This window comes from Sus scrofa, chromosome 7 (assembly GCF_000003025.6).
Source record: "Sus scrofa isolate TJ Tabasco breed Duroc chromosome 7, Sscrofa11.1, whole genome shotgun sequence".
Lineage (NCBI taxonomy): Eukaryota > Metazoa > Chordata > Mammalia > Artiodactyla > Suidae > Sus > Sus scrofa.
Window position 1 is genome coordinate 23,618,387 of NC_010449.5, and position 13,679 is coordinate 23,632,065.

Here is a 13,679-nt window from a genome sequence, read left to right on the forward strand (position 1 = left end):
TGTAGGTCACAGACTCGGTTTGGATCCTGTGTTGCTGTGGCTGTGGTGCAGGCCGGCCGTTGCAGCTCTGATTTGACCCCTAGCCTGAGAACTTCCATATGCTTCGGGTGCGGCCATTAAAAAAAAAGCAAAAACGACAAAACCCAGCAGTTCTGGCGGTGAGGTCTTTCCTCCCGTCCCGTCTCTTCAGGCTTGTTTTCTGTAGTGGAGCAGGAGACCAAAATCTAACCTGAGTTGCAAGAAACAAGACAGCGATGCTCTAAAGGCAGTGACAGATTCTCCTCTACCTCCCACATCCAAAATGTGTGTTTCACGGGAAAATGAAAGTTCATGCAACAGCTAAGGTTACAAAAATCCATTCATCCAAGGCAGTGGAAGGAAGGAAGGGAAGTGGTTGGGCAAACGGCACTGGCAGGAGAAGAAGAAAGGAGTGGAAGGAGAAATAGTCGTGTCAGTCCAGGCAAGGAGGAGGAGGCCTTGTTACAAAAAAAAAATGGAGGCCATGCTGTCCTTGGACATAAAGCACATATGAAAAATTTACGGCATTTTTAATACAGTTTATTTACTCTGATGAGATCCTAAGGCAAAATGCCACATATTTGACATAGTGGGTGCGTAATAAATCCGTGTTGAATGAACAAAGTACCCAGGAATTCAAGTATTATTCCTATTTTAGAGAGGAGGACTGGGAGTTCCCTGGTGGCCCAGAAGTTAGGGACCCAGCATGGTCACTGCTTTGGCTTGGTTTTGAACCCTGGCTGGGGAACATCCAAATGCCTTGGAGTTGGTAACAACACACACAAACACAAATAAAATTAAGAGGGCATTCCCGTGTGGCTTAGTTGGTTAAGAACCTGACTAGTATCCATGAGGATTCAGGTTTGATCCCTGGGCTTGTTCAGTGGGTTAAGGATCTAGCATTGTTGTGGCTGTGGCATAGGCCGGCAGCTGCAGCTCCAATTCGACCCCTAGTCCGGGAACATCCATATGTTGCAGGTGCAGCCATAAAAAGGAATAAAAAGAAAAATAAAAAAAACCAACAAGAACTAAGGCAGCAACACCCAGAATGACCCACCATCGATGTTGGCGCCCTGGAGCCTTTCCTGCAAAAAGGGATTCTTATAACCCCAGCACCCCAGAGCCACAGGCCTGCTCTCCTCCCCCTGAGCCTGGCCTCTGGCTCTCCCAGGGGCAGAACCCCCTCCAGCATCCCCCCAGGCTCACCGCAGGGCACGGCGTGGACACTGTGATTCCCACCATGTTCCACGTGGCACGAGAACCTCTGCTCCTCTCCTTGGGGGACCCTTAGGGTCACCCAGGTCTGGTAGGTCCCATTCCCATCAGGCAGGACACCCCCAGACTGCTGGGTGTCTGGGCTCACAGCTTTCTCATCCTGATACCAGGCCACCGAGATATTCTGGGGAGAGAAGCTGACGGCCTGGCATGTGAGGTTGTCTGTGCCCTCCAAGGCCTGACTGCAGGTCACCGTCACTGCTGGGGGCACTGAGGGAGCAAACACAGAGCCAGTCAGGTCTGGGGCCCAGCCCTGCTCCCCACTGAGGGGGACCAAGAGACCAGGGCTGCCCCTCCCCACCCTCCCCCGCTGGCTGAGCCTTCATGCACCCCAACCTTCCCCAAGTCTGCTCTGGGCCCCGAGGCCCCATTCCTTTGGAGGCAAAGGGGGAGGGATGGGCCCGCCCCCGCCTGGGTCCACGTGCTGATGCTGAGGAGGGACTGTGAGGGGTGGGCTCCTGTGACAGGCAGGCTGGGAGCCAGGGGGCCCGTCCCCCACTCTAGAAGCTTCCTCTCCTGCCTGCCACCCATCTTCCCTGGGACGCTTTTCTGTCAGAGGGCCCACTGCTCCCCTGGACTCTTGTCACGGGGGTGGTTCATCCCCCTCCCCCCCGCCCCCGCCAGCTTTTTCTGCGGAGGACTGACCAGAAGAGCAAGTCACTGTACAAAGCGCCAAAGGAACACAGATGCAGCCCAGAGTTCAGGGAGCTCCCAACGGGCAGGGCCGGGGCGGGGAGGCTCTCGGGGTCTGGGGGAGAGGAAGGCCCCTGGCCCAGGCCTGGTACCTGTTCTCTCTGTGAAGCTGGTCCAGGATTTCGGATAGCCCTGCAGTTTTGCACAAAGCTCTCCCCGCACGTGGGCCCAGTAGTGTCTGCTTAGCTCGTCCATGTCGCACGTCTTCTCCATTTCCAGGGCCAAGGTCTGAGCCAAGGCCTGGGGCACTGTGCATCCGTGGGTCTCCAGGCCGCAGGAGAGGAGGAGCTCCCCATCGTAGTAGAGACGCCTGACGCCCCTGGGGTGGCTGTCTTCTCCCATCTCACAGCTCACAATTTCCTGGAGGGAATGCAAGCCTGCCCCCCGGGCTGGCAGTGACTCCTCCAGTCCCCAGGTCCCTCTGTCTCCTCCCGCCAAGTGAGAAACTCCAGCCAACGTGCCTGCTCCCTGCTCCCCTCCCTGTCTTCCCTGTGCTGCTGAATCAAGGCCACCTCCATGCTCAGCTCACAGACCCCCTTCCTCACCCATCCCCCCCACCCACCCCAGGAATCCAGTGGAAAGGGACAGGTGACTCTGAGCCACAGACTCTCCTGGGAAATGCCTCCTGGATCCCTCGACCCCTCCCCACTCCTCTCACCTCCTTTCTCCTTCTGCAGGCCCAGGATTTCTCCAAGACACTTCCTGAGGTCCTCCCCTTCTATGCCAATTCCTTGGACTCTGTGTCCCATGTCTCAGCACTGGCATCTTCTGTCCACGGCCCCTGGGGCCCTGACATATTTGCGGACCTATTCGATTTCAGCCACCTCTGTCACCAGAGTCCAAATTCTCCTAGATGTTTCCACCATTATAATCTCCTCCTCCCAATGACTCCAAGACCCAGAGGGGTCCCCATTCCTGGGTTCTCCTCCTCTAAGTATCTGCCTTCTCCCAGAGCAGCCTCTTGATTCAGCCCCCGGGGGGCTCACAAGCCCAGTGAGGCGGCTCCCCTGATCCCCTCCAATACCAAGCTCTCCACACCCCCTGAGCTGAGATGATGAGCATAGTTCCTGGGGAAGGAGCTTGGAAGTGCCTCTGACCACTGAGGTGTGTGCTGCCTCCATAATGGTCGCTGTAAAACAACCTTAATGCTCTTTCTCCTTTGCTGCTTTTTTTCTAAGAGTGAAAATCCTCTTCAAATTTCTTTTCTTAGTCTAAACAGTTACTAATGTAGTTCTTTTGGAAAAGTGAGGTGGAGAGTCAAGCAAACTTTCCAAAAATAAGGAATGCCTGTGATGCATAAAAATAGGCCATGCAGGGCACTGGTGAAAGGCATTAGGACCGCACTGAACACTTGCAGCTTTTAGGTGATTTAAGTTTGTATGCTCTTTTTTTTTTTTTTTTTTTTTTTTTTTTTTTTTCTTTTTACAGTTGCATCCGTGACATATAGAAGTTCCTGGGGAGTTCCCGTCGTGGCGCAGTGGTTAATGAATCTTACTAGGAACCATGAGGTTGCGGGTTCAATCCCTGGCCTTGCTCAGGGGTTAAGGATCCGGCGTTGCCGTGAGCGAGACGCGGCTCGGATCCCGCGTTGCTGTGGCTCTGGCGTAGGCTGGCGGTTACAGCTGCGATTAGACCCCTAGCCTGGGAACCTCCATATGCCGCGGGAGCGGCCCAAGAAATGGCAAAAAGACAAAAAAAAAAAAAGAAGTTCCTGGGCCAAGGGTCTAATCGAAGCTGCAGAAAACCCTGGGCCAGGACTCAGGGAGATAGGGAGACAAAGAATTCTTGGTGCAGGAAGAGCCAAAATCAGGGCAGAGTCTCAGGTCCTTACTCGACTCACCGTGTCTTTCCGAGGGCGGTGTCTGGGGGCACAGAAGCTCCTTGTTGGGGATTCTCCATCTCTCGGTTTTCACTTGTCTCACAACCTGTGTCGGGCTCTTCTGCCTGGATACGCATGATGCGACTCCATTTCCCTCTCTCATTGGAGAAGCCAATCAAGTCACCGCGGTTCCGGGGTCTCCACCAATCCGAATTCTCGGATTCTCGGACTCTCTGCAGACCCACAGGATTCGGTCATGGAGTCTCAGATGCTCCTTCTGGTGCTCTTGGGGGCCCTGACCGAGACCTGGGCGGGTGAGTGCGGGGTGGGTCCTTTGTTCGGGAGGATCGAGGGGACGGCTCGGCCCCCGGAGAAGGCGCGATTCGATGCCTCCTACTTCAGTCGAGGCCGGTCCTGGCCACTTCCTGACTCTCCTGGACTATTGTCCGCTTCTCTTACCACCCCTAAATCCGGACCCTTCTCCGACCCGTTCAGGTTTTTCCGTCTCAGGAGCCCCTCGCCCTCTTTCTACTCCCGGTCTCCTCACCCCGCACCCAGGGCTCCGCGCCGAAAGGAGGGAAGGGTCTCAACCTCTCCCCGCCCCCAGGCTCTCACTCCATGAGGTATTTCCACACGGTCGTGTCCCGGCCCGGCCACGGGGAGCCCCGGTACCTTGAGGTCGGCTATGTGGACGACACGCAGTTCGTGCGGTTCGACAGCGAAGCTCAGAATCCGAGGATGGAGCCGCGGGCGCCGTGGGTGGAGCAGGAGGGGCAGGAGTATTGGGATGAGGAGACACAGCGCGCCAAGGATCTTGTACAGAATTTTCGAAGGAACCTGATGATCCTTCGGGGCTACTACAACCAGAGTGAGACCGGTGAGTGACGGCCCAGCAGGTTGTAGGTCACGAGTCTCCCCCATCTCCCACCTTCGGGCTGGGGTCTCCCTGAGGCTCAGGGTTCAAATTTCACCTTGAGGCCTCAGAATTCAGTGGGATCTTCCACCCAGGAAGGGGTTGGGTTGGAAAACGGCTCTGACCAATCACCACCCCTCAGTGTGGGACGAGGTCTGGGACTTCTTAGGCAAGGCTGACCAAGAGGAGTGGGAGTGGGGGTGTTGAGAGGGGCTGATCTCGGGGACGGGGCCAGGGTCTCATACCTTCCAGTTGACCTATGGTTGCGAGGAGGAGTCGCACGGAGGCCCCCTTCACGCGCACTGGCAGTACGCCTACGACGGCGAGGATTACATCACTTTGAACGAGGACCTGAGTTCCTGGACTGCAGCGGACATGGCGGCTCGGGTCACACAGCGCAAGTGGGACAAGTCCCGTGCTCATGAGCGCTTCAAGAGCTACCTGGAGGGCACGTGTGTGGAGTGGCTCAGAAGATACCTGGAGAACGGGAGGGAGATGCTGCAACGTGCAGGTACAAGGGGCATTGCAGAGTTCCCGGATCTCCCTGCAGGTTGGGGAGGAAAGTGGACCATAGGCAAATATACCGTCCCTCCCATGAGTCAGGAGAGGAGGGATTCCACGGGTGTACAGATCCTAGAGAGAGTGACTAGCCCCAAGGACCAGCCCTTCTCCCAGGAACTGTTAAGGGATGAAAACCATCCCAGCAATAACCATCAGCAGTATCCTTTGATTCTCTGTCAGCAGTTGTGGTAGCTGAGGGGAACTTTCTCTCCCAGTCGGTTTTCTCTCCCCCACACTATGTGTTGTGTGTTTGAACATTTCTGAATCATGCCAGTTCCACCTAGATCAGAACCAGAAATACCCCTTCCTTCCTCAGAGACCTGGAACCTTTTATCCTGATTGGTCTCACCCTCATTCTACAACTTTGCAGAGAGTAAGAGATTATCTCAGGTTGCTGAGTCCAGGCTGATGTCTGGGTTTTGTGCTCCCTTCCCCCACCCAATTGTCCAGGATAGTCCCATGAGCTTTGCAGTAGTGTCCCATGATGGATGCAAAGTTTCTGAATTTTCTGACCCTTTCTTTCAGACCCCCCAAAGGCATATGTGACCTGCCACCCCAGCTCTGACAATAAAGTCACCCTGAGGTGCTGGGCCCTGGGCTTCTACCCTAAGGAGATCTCCCTGACCTGGCGGCGGGAGGGGCAGGACCAGAGCCAGGACGTGGAGGTTGTGGAAACCAGGCCCTCAGGGGATGGGACCTTCCAGAAGTGGGCGGCCCTGGTGGTGCCTCCTGGAGAGGAGCAGAGCTACACCTGCCATGTGAAGCACGAGGGCCTGCAGGAGCCCCTCACCCTGAGATGGGGTAAGGAGGGCCCTGGGGGCGGAGCCTCTTCTCAGACAAAGCAGAAGCCCTTCTGGAGACCTTCGGCGGGGTCAGGACTCAAGCCTGGGAGTCAGAGTGCTCACCTTCTCTTCCCTTCCCTTCCTGTCACAGAACCGTCTCGGCTGTCCGCCATCACCATCGTAGGAATCGTTGCTGGTCTGGTTCTCCTTGGAGCTGTGATCACTGTGATATGGAAAAAAAGGTTCTCAGGTAGGAAAGGGGTGTGGTCTGAGATTTCTTGTCCCACCGAGAGGATTCTAGCCCCAGGTAGAAGCTGGCTCTGCCTCTTTCCTAGGAAATGCCGTCCATACACTTGCTTACCCAGTCTAGGGTCAGCGGTCAGTGCTAACATTTACTCTTTAGTAAAGTACATGAGAAAATGAAGAACAAAATTTTCACCCTGATGAATCTGCAGATGGGGACCTGATTCCCAACATAGAGCAGAGAAGCTCCTGCCTGAGGGCAGACCTCCAGGAGGGCGGTATTTCCAGCCTCTCCATGTGTACTTTCCTCATGTCTTCCGACCCTGTCCTGAATCTGGTTTCGGTTCTTACAGGGAAACTTCCCTGGGATCCAGGAGTAGGGGGTTCCTCTAGGATCCCATGGCCCGATCTCTTCCCTGGCCTCTCACAGGGTGTTTTCTTCCCACAGGCAGAAAAAGAGGAAGCTACTCTCAGGCGCCAAGTAAGTAGGGGAGGGGGCTGGGAGAGGGGGCTGGTCCCCGAGACTCTTGAGATAGTGCCTATGAGAGCCTATGCATTCCTCCTTTAGTCTCATCTCCTGTAGGCTCTTGACCACGTCCTGCTTTTATTCTACCCTAGGCAACAACAGCGTCGAGAACTCTGATGTGTCTCCCGCAAGTCCTCAAGGTGAGACCCTGCAATGGGAAGGGGTTATAGCAAAGGGGACACAACAAGATTCCGGGGATCCTTTGATGGAAATATTTTCAGCATATGATGGGGAATGTCAGGGAATGACCTGAATTTGTTCATGATTTTATTTCCTTCTACACCATGAGACAGCTGCCTGGTGGGGGACTGACTCAGGCAAGATTTGTTTCATGCCCCACTCCTTCCCCATTGTGACCTCAGGAATCTCTGACTTCTCTTTTTGCAAAGGCATCTGAATGCGTCTGTGTTCCCATCAGCGCAATGTGGGGAGATGGAAGACTGGCTTCTCCACACTGATCTTCGCCCCATGTCCAAGCCACTTTCCTGTTCCAGCAGAGGCAGAGCTGAGACATCTCAGCTTCTCGTAATTTCACATTCTACTGAGCTGCACTATTTTCCATATTGGAAATAAAAATCCAAATATAAATTTATTTTTTCAAATTTTTGCCATGAGGTGTTAACTGATGGGTTCATTAAAGGAGAAGATTCTTAAAATTTGGGAGAGGAATTAATGGAAGCATTGAGAACCTTCCAGAATCCACATTTGCTGTGCTGAGTCTGTTGCAGGTGGGACAGGAGAAGGGGGTGCCAAATGCGCAGAGACAGCACCTGTGCTCAGTGCATCATGGGCTTTGTTGTGGTCCCTGCGCGGCTGGGGCATCTTCTCTGCTCCTTTGTCCTTGTAACTTCAGAAGAACCTTATCCCACCAGGACCTCTGATCACAGGGACTCAAATACCCCTTGTCTTGTTTCCAGGACTGTGGGCAGTGAGGGCTTCATGTGGCCAGGTAAGCCTAGGCTCAGGCCCAGGTCTGGCCCACAACCCCCATCTTTTGTGTATTTAATTTTGTCCTTTGTTTCCTTGGAGGATTACACCTATTCTTGTTGAGAGTTCTGGTCTCATTCTTCTCTGGGTGTCCCCTCTTCTGATAGCAGCAGGAATCACTTGCCTGTCATTGTCCCCACAAGGCCAAAGGCAAAGACACCCCACAAGGTGTCTCTGTGGAAAGGAGAGATGAATTTTCAGACTCACCCACATCTTGTCCTCTTTCCTGGGCTGTCCCTGGATTGTTTTTCACCATCCTCTTCCTCAACCTTTTAAAAAGAATTAGATTCTGGAGTTCTCGCTGTGGCACAGTGGGATCCGTGTTATCTCTGTAGGGGCTTGGGCTGCTTGTGGGATACGGGTTTGATCCCTGGCCCAGTGCATTAGGATAAGGATCTTGCATTGCTGAAGCTGTGGTGTAGATTGCAATTGTGGCTTGGATTCACTCCCTGTTCCAGGGCGGCCAAAAAAGAAAAAAGAAATTAGATTCTGGAATTAGCATAGAGTTTCCTATCTTTGATAAATTCTGTTATAAATGTCCATCCTTCTCTGCTCACCTACCCTATCTCTCTGTCCTTCGATCTAGTAATCCCAGTGCTGGCTTCAATCCAAACTCAATCTGATTCGCCAAAATAATCTTGAGAAAGAACAAAAGTGGAGGTATCACACTTTCTGATTTCAAATTACACTGCAAACCTACATTAATCAAAACACTATGGTACTGGCATAAAAACAGACACATAGATGAAGGGCACAGAACAGAGAAGCCAGAGATAAAGCTATACCTGTATGGTCAATTAATCTGTCTTAAAGGAGGCAAGAATATACAATGGGGAAAAGACAGCCTCTTTAATAAATGATATTGGGAAAACTAGAGAGCTACATGCAAAAGAACCAAACCATACCAGATACAAAAAGTAAACTCAAAATGAATTAAAGACTTAAATGGGGAGTTCCCGTCGTGGCGCAGTGGTTAATGAATCCGACTAGGAACCATGAGGTTGCGGGTTCGGTCCCTGCCCTTGCTCAGTGGGTTAACGACCCGGCGTTGCCGTGAGCTGTGGTGTAGGTTGCAGACGCGGCTCGGATCCTGCGTTGCTGTGGCTCTGGTGTAGGCCGGTGGCTACAGATCCAATTAGACCCCTAGCCTGGGAACCTCCATGTGCCGCGGAAGCGGCCCAAAGAAATAGCAAAAAAAAGACAGAAAAAAAAAAAAAAAAGACTTAAATGTAGCACCTGAAACCATGAAACTCCTAGAAAAATATAGGCTATATATTCTTTGACATTGGCCTTAGTAATATTTTTTTGTCTCTGACTTTGTAAGCTTAGCACCCTCACGGCTGGGGCAGCCCTGAGTTAGCGGCTGCAGGCTTCGTGGATGCCTGCATGTGGAGGAGTGGGCTGAGTTCTGGGCTGGCTCTGTAGCCAGTCCAGGTGCATGCCTACTCATGACTATGGCAGGGCCTGGTGCCTGACTTCAACAGATCTGTGCTGGTGGCTTTGTGAACACAGTGCCTGCTTATTGCCTGCATTGCCATAGCCGAGATGGGGCAGTAACAGAATATTTTTCGAGCCTGCACAATGAATGACAGGACACCACAGAGTGCACTTGTTGGTGGACAGTGCCTGTGGAGGAATACTCAGTGGCTCCTCTCCCAGTGGGTGCACTCCAGTTCCAGCTCACATTGCAGCTCAAAAATGGATTTACCTCAACAACTGGGGAGTCAGACTCAGCCCCTGATAGGGCTGTGGCAAACAACCGCACGGCAAAGAGGAGGCCCCCACTCGACATCCACTGCAGGCTCTGGTTACCACAATACCAATCACACCACCTATCGAGGGGATAGCAGAGAAATGATATGGCAGGAATCCATACTAAAGATAATTCTTGCACCGGGAGTTCCTGTCGTGGCACAGCGGAAATGAATCCTACTAGGAACAATGAGGTTGCGGGTTCAATCCCTGGCTTTGCTCAGTGGGTTAAGGATCTGGCGTTGCCCTGAGCTGTGGTGTAGTTTCCAGACATGGCTCAGATCCTGCGTTGCTGTGGCTGTGGCGTAGGCCGGCAGCTGCAGCTCCAATTTGACCCCTAGCCTGGGAATCTCCATATGCCTTGGGTGTGGCCCTAAAAAGCAAAAAAAAAAAAAAAAAAAAAGAAAGAAAGAAAGAAAAGGAAAAAAAAAAAGAAAAAAGATAACCCCTCCACTAAACCTTTTAGATTCACATAGGCTACACAAGGATATAGCCACATAAATTAAAAACAGCCCTTCAAAGCCACAGTAAATAACTGTTATTCTTAAATTCATAAAGTCAGAGAAATAAAAGTAAAATGATGAAGTAGAGGACCATTTACAATTAAAATAATAAGAGGCGTTTCCTCTGTGGCCAATGGGATTAATGCTATCTCTGCAGCAACTTGGGCCACTGCTGGGACTTGGGTTTGATCCCTGGCCCAGTGCAGTGTGTTGTTATAGATCTGGCATTGCCACAGCTGAGGTGTAGTTTGCAACTGTAGCTTGGGTTCGATTCCTGGCCTCTCCATATGCCGTAGGATGGCCAAAGAAAAAGAAAAAAGAAGAAGAAAGAAATCCCCTGAAATAACAAAAAGCGAAGCTGACCTCTCCAGTCTACCAGATCCCAAGTTCAGAAAGAGGTAATAAAAATACTGAAGGAGCTGGAGTTTCCTTCATGGCTCAGCGGTTAACAAACCCAACTAGGATCCATGAGGATTCGGGTTTGATTCCTGGCCTCGCTCAGTGAGTTAAGGATCTGGTGTTGCTGTGAGCTGTGGTATAGACACTGCTCAGATCTAGTGTGGCTGCAGCTGTGGTGTAGGCTGGCAGCTGCAGCTCCGATTCGACCCCTAGCCTGGGAACTTCCATATGTCATGGGTGTGGCCCTAAAAAACAAAAAAATTTAAAAAAGAAGAAGAAATCCCTTAGGAGGTCTCATCGTGGCTCAGTGGTTAATGAACCCAACTAGTATCCATGAGGATGCAGGTTCGATCCCTGGCCTTGCTCAGTGGGTTAAGAATCCAACATTGCCCTGAGCTGTGGTGTAGGTCGCAGATGCGTCTCAGATCCTGTGTTGCTGTGGTTGTGGTGTAGACCAGCAGCTGTAGCTCCAATTTGACTCCTAGCCTGGGAACCTCCATATACTGTGGGTGCAGCCTAAAAAGAAAAAAAAAAAAAAACTGAAGGAATTAAGAAAGGCTATAACTTATAGAAGTGCAGATCTCTGCTACAAAGAACTAGAAACTATAAAAAAGAGCCAATTAAAGTTAGAAAAGTCATCTGCTGGGACAAAAGCCAAGCTCAAGACAATAAATAGCAAACCAAACAATGCAAAAGAGTTAAATAAGTGATCTGGGAGGACAGAATAATGGAAGTCACCCAATCAGAATAGTAGACAGAAAGACAAGTGGAAAAAAAAAAAAAGAAAGAAAGCAACATAGAAGGCGTACGGGATAATATAAAGTGTGCCAGTCTGTGTGTGGTAGGGATACCAGAAAGATAAGAAAGAGAAGCAGAAATCAGAAATATATTTGAAGACATTATTATGACCAAAAACTTTCCAAACCTAAAGAAGAAAACAGATATCCAGTTACAAGAAGCACAAAAGTGGAGTTCCTGTTGTGGCTCAGTGGTTAACAAATCCAACTAGCCATGAGGTTTCGGGTTCCATCCCTGGCCTCGCTCAGTGGGTTAAGGATCCGGCATTGCCGTGAGCTGTGGTGTAGGTTACAGATATGGCTCGGATCCCGAGTTGCTGTGGCTCTGGCATAGACCGGCGGCCAGCAGCTACAGCTCCGATTCGACCCCCAGCCCGGGAACCTCCATATGCCATGGGAAGCGGCCCTGGAAAAGACAAAAAGACAAAAAAAAAAGAAAAGAGAGAGAAAAGGAGTTCCCATGGTGGCACAGTGGTTAACGAATCCGACTAGGAACGATGAGACTGCAGGTTCGACCCCCGGCCTTGCTCAGTGGGTTAAGGATCCGGTGTTGCCGTGAGCTGTGGTGTAGGTTGCAGACGTGGCTCGGATCTGGCGTTGCTGTGGCTCTGGCGTAGGCCGGTGGCTACAGCTCCGATTCAACCCCTAGCCTGGGAACCTCCATATGCCGCGGGAGCGGCCCAAGAAATAGCAACAACAACAACAATAAAAAAGACAAAAAGACAAAAAAAAAAAAAAAAAAAAAAAAGAAAAGGCAAAAAGACTAAATAAATAAATAAATGGAAAAGAAGCAAGGATCTATAGAAAGAAGAAAATCACAATTGGAAAAGTGATGATAACTACAATGAACAGCAAAAGAATAAGCATGAAGATGTAAGAGAAGACATCAAAATCATAAGATGTGGGTGAGAGAGGAGTAAGAAAATGCAGTTGTTTTTTTTAGAATGTGTTTAGAATGCTTTTTTATTTTTGTTTTTCCTTTTGTGGTTTGATGAATCTTTTTTTTTTTTTGTATTATGCTTGAGTTCTCCCTTTTGGTTTTTGTAAATCTATTATATGTTTTAGATTTGAGGCTTTCCTGTGAGGGGTGGGCTCCTGGAGACTAGGAGGGAACGTTCTGTTTCCCTGGATTATTGTCACTGAGAGGGGCCTGAGGGGCTGGCTTGTGGCCCTAAGAGAGCTGTGCCCTTTGGGGAGGTGAAGCAGAGGGTCTGGGCCCAGAGTACAAGAGGCATAGTGAGGACCCGGATGGGGAGGTGGCTCACCTGGGAAGTTGCCAGGGTCCCCTGCTGGGAGGCAGGTGTTGGAGGCCTCAGAGTGAGTGCAGTGTGCCCGAGGGTCATGTAGAATTAGAAGGAGAAGGGTGGCAGTAGAAAATAGAACTTAAAAGCCAAGGTACCCATTGGGAAAGGATTACGGGGTGGGGCAGGTCACACCTCCACGCAGGGTGATAGCTGAACTGTATCTCAATCATAACAAAATAGCAATAATGCCGTCCTGAAGGCTTCTTCTACTAAAAGCTGCACTTCATCCCCAACGCACACCTCTTAGTCTTTGGAGTCTCTAGGCCATGGTTCTCAAACTTGGCTGCTTAAGACAACCACTTGGGGAGTATTTGCTCTCCATATGTCTAAGCCATGGCCAAAACTGATTGAATCAGTATCCCATGGGTTGGACCTAGGCCTTCCTATCTTTTAAATCTCCTCAGTGATTCCAATGTGTAGGCAAGTTTGATTTATTTTTATTTTTATTTTTTATTTTTATTTATTTTTTGTCTTTTTGCTATTTCTTTTGGCTGCTCCCACGGCATATGGAGGTTCCCAGGCTAGGGGTCTAATCGGAGCTGTAGCCGCTGGCCTACGCCAGAGCCACAGCAACACGGGATCCGAGCCACATCTGCAACCTACACCACAGCTCACGGCAACGCCGGATCGTTAACCCACTGAGCAAGGGCAGGGACCGAACCCGCAACCTCATGGTTTCTAGTCGGATTCGTTAACCACTGCGCCACAACAGGAACTCCTATTTTTATTTTTATTTTTTATGGCCACACCCATGGCATATGGAAGTTCCCAAGCCAGGAACCAAATCCAAGCCCCAGCGGCAACCTATACCACAGCTGCGGTATCACTGGGTCCTTTTACTCACTGTGCCACCCTGGGATGAAACCCTTGCCTCCCCAGCGACCTAAGCTGCTGTAATTGGATTCTTAACCCCCTGGGCCACAGCAGGAGCTCCTAGGTAAGTTTTAGAATCACCAGTCTAGCCCTTGTTGAATCCTCACTGATGGTACCAAGTATGCCCTGCCTTGAACCCCATCTTACCATCTGATATCCCTCACTTTAGATAATGAGCCACTTTAGGATCAGGAACTGTGTTCATTTCATCTCAGTGTCCCTGCAAATGCTTTC

General features: G+C 50.8%; 1 protein-coding gene and 1 pseudogene across 4 annotated transcripts; one reads left to right on the top strand and one right to left on the bottom strand.

The window, feature by feature from the left end:
- On the bottom strand, positions 1,225–2,363 carry MIC-1 (MHC class I related antigen 1; annotated as a pseudogene).
- On the top strand, positions 3,966–7,432 carry SLA-8 (MHC class I antigen 8). 4 transcript variants are annotated; one of them, XM_013977617.2, is made up of 8 exons: positions 3,996–4,119; positions 4,301–4,682; positions 4,954–5,229; positions 5,805–6,080; positions 6,213–6,311; positions 6,753–6,785; positions 6,923–6,970; positions 7,220–7,432. In XM_013977617.2, exons 2-8 carry the CDS (start codon positions 4,424–4,426, stop codon positions 7,225–7,227), a joined length of 999 nt encoding a protein of 332 aa, XP_013833071.1. In that variant the 5' UTR covers positions 3,996–4,119; positions 4,301–4,423; the 3' UTR covers positions 7,228–7,432.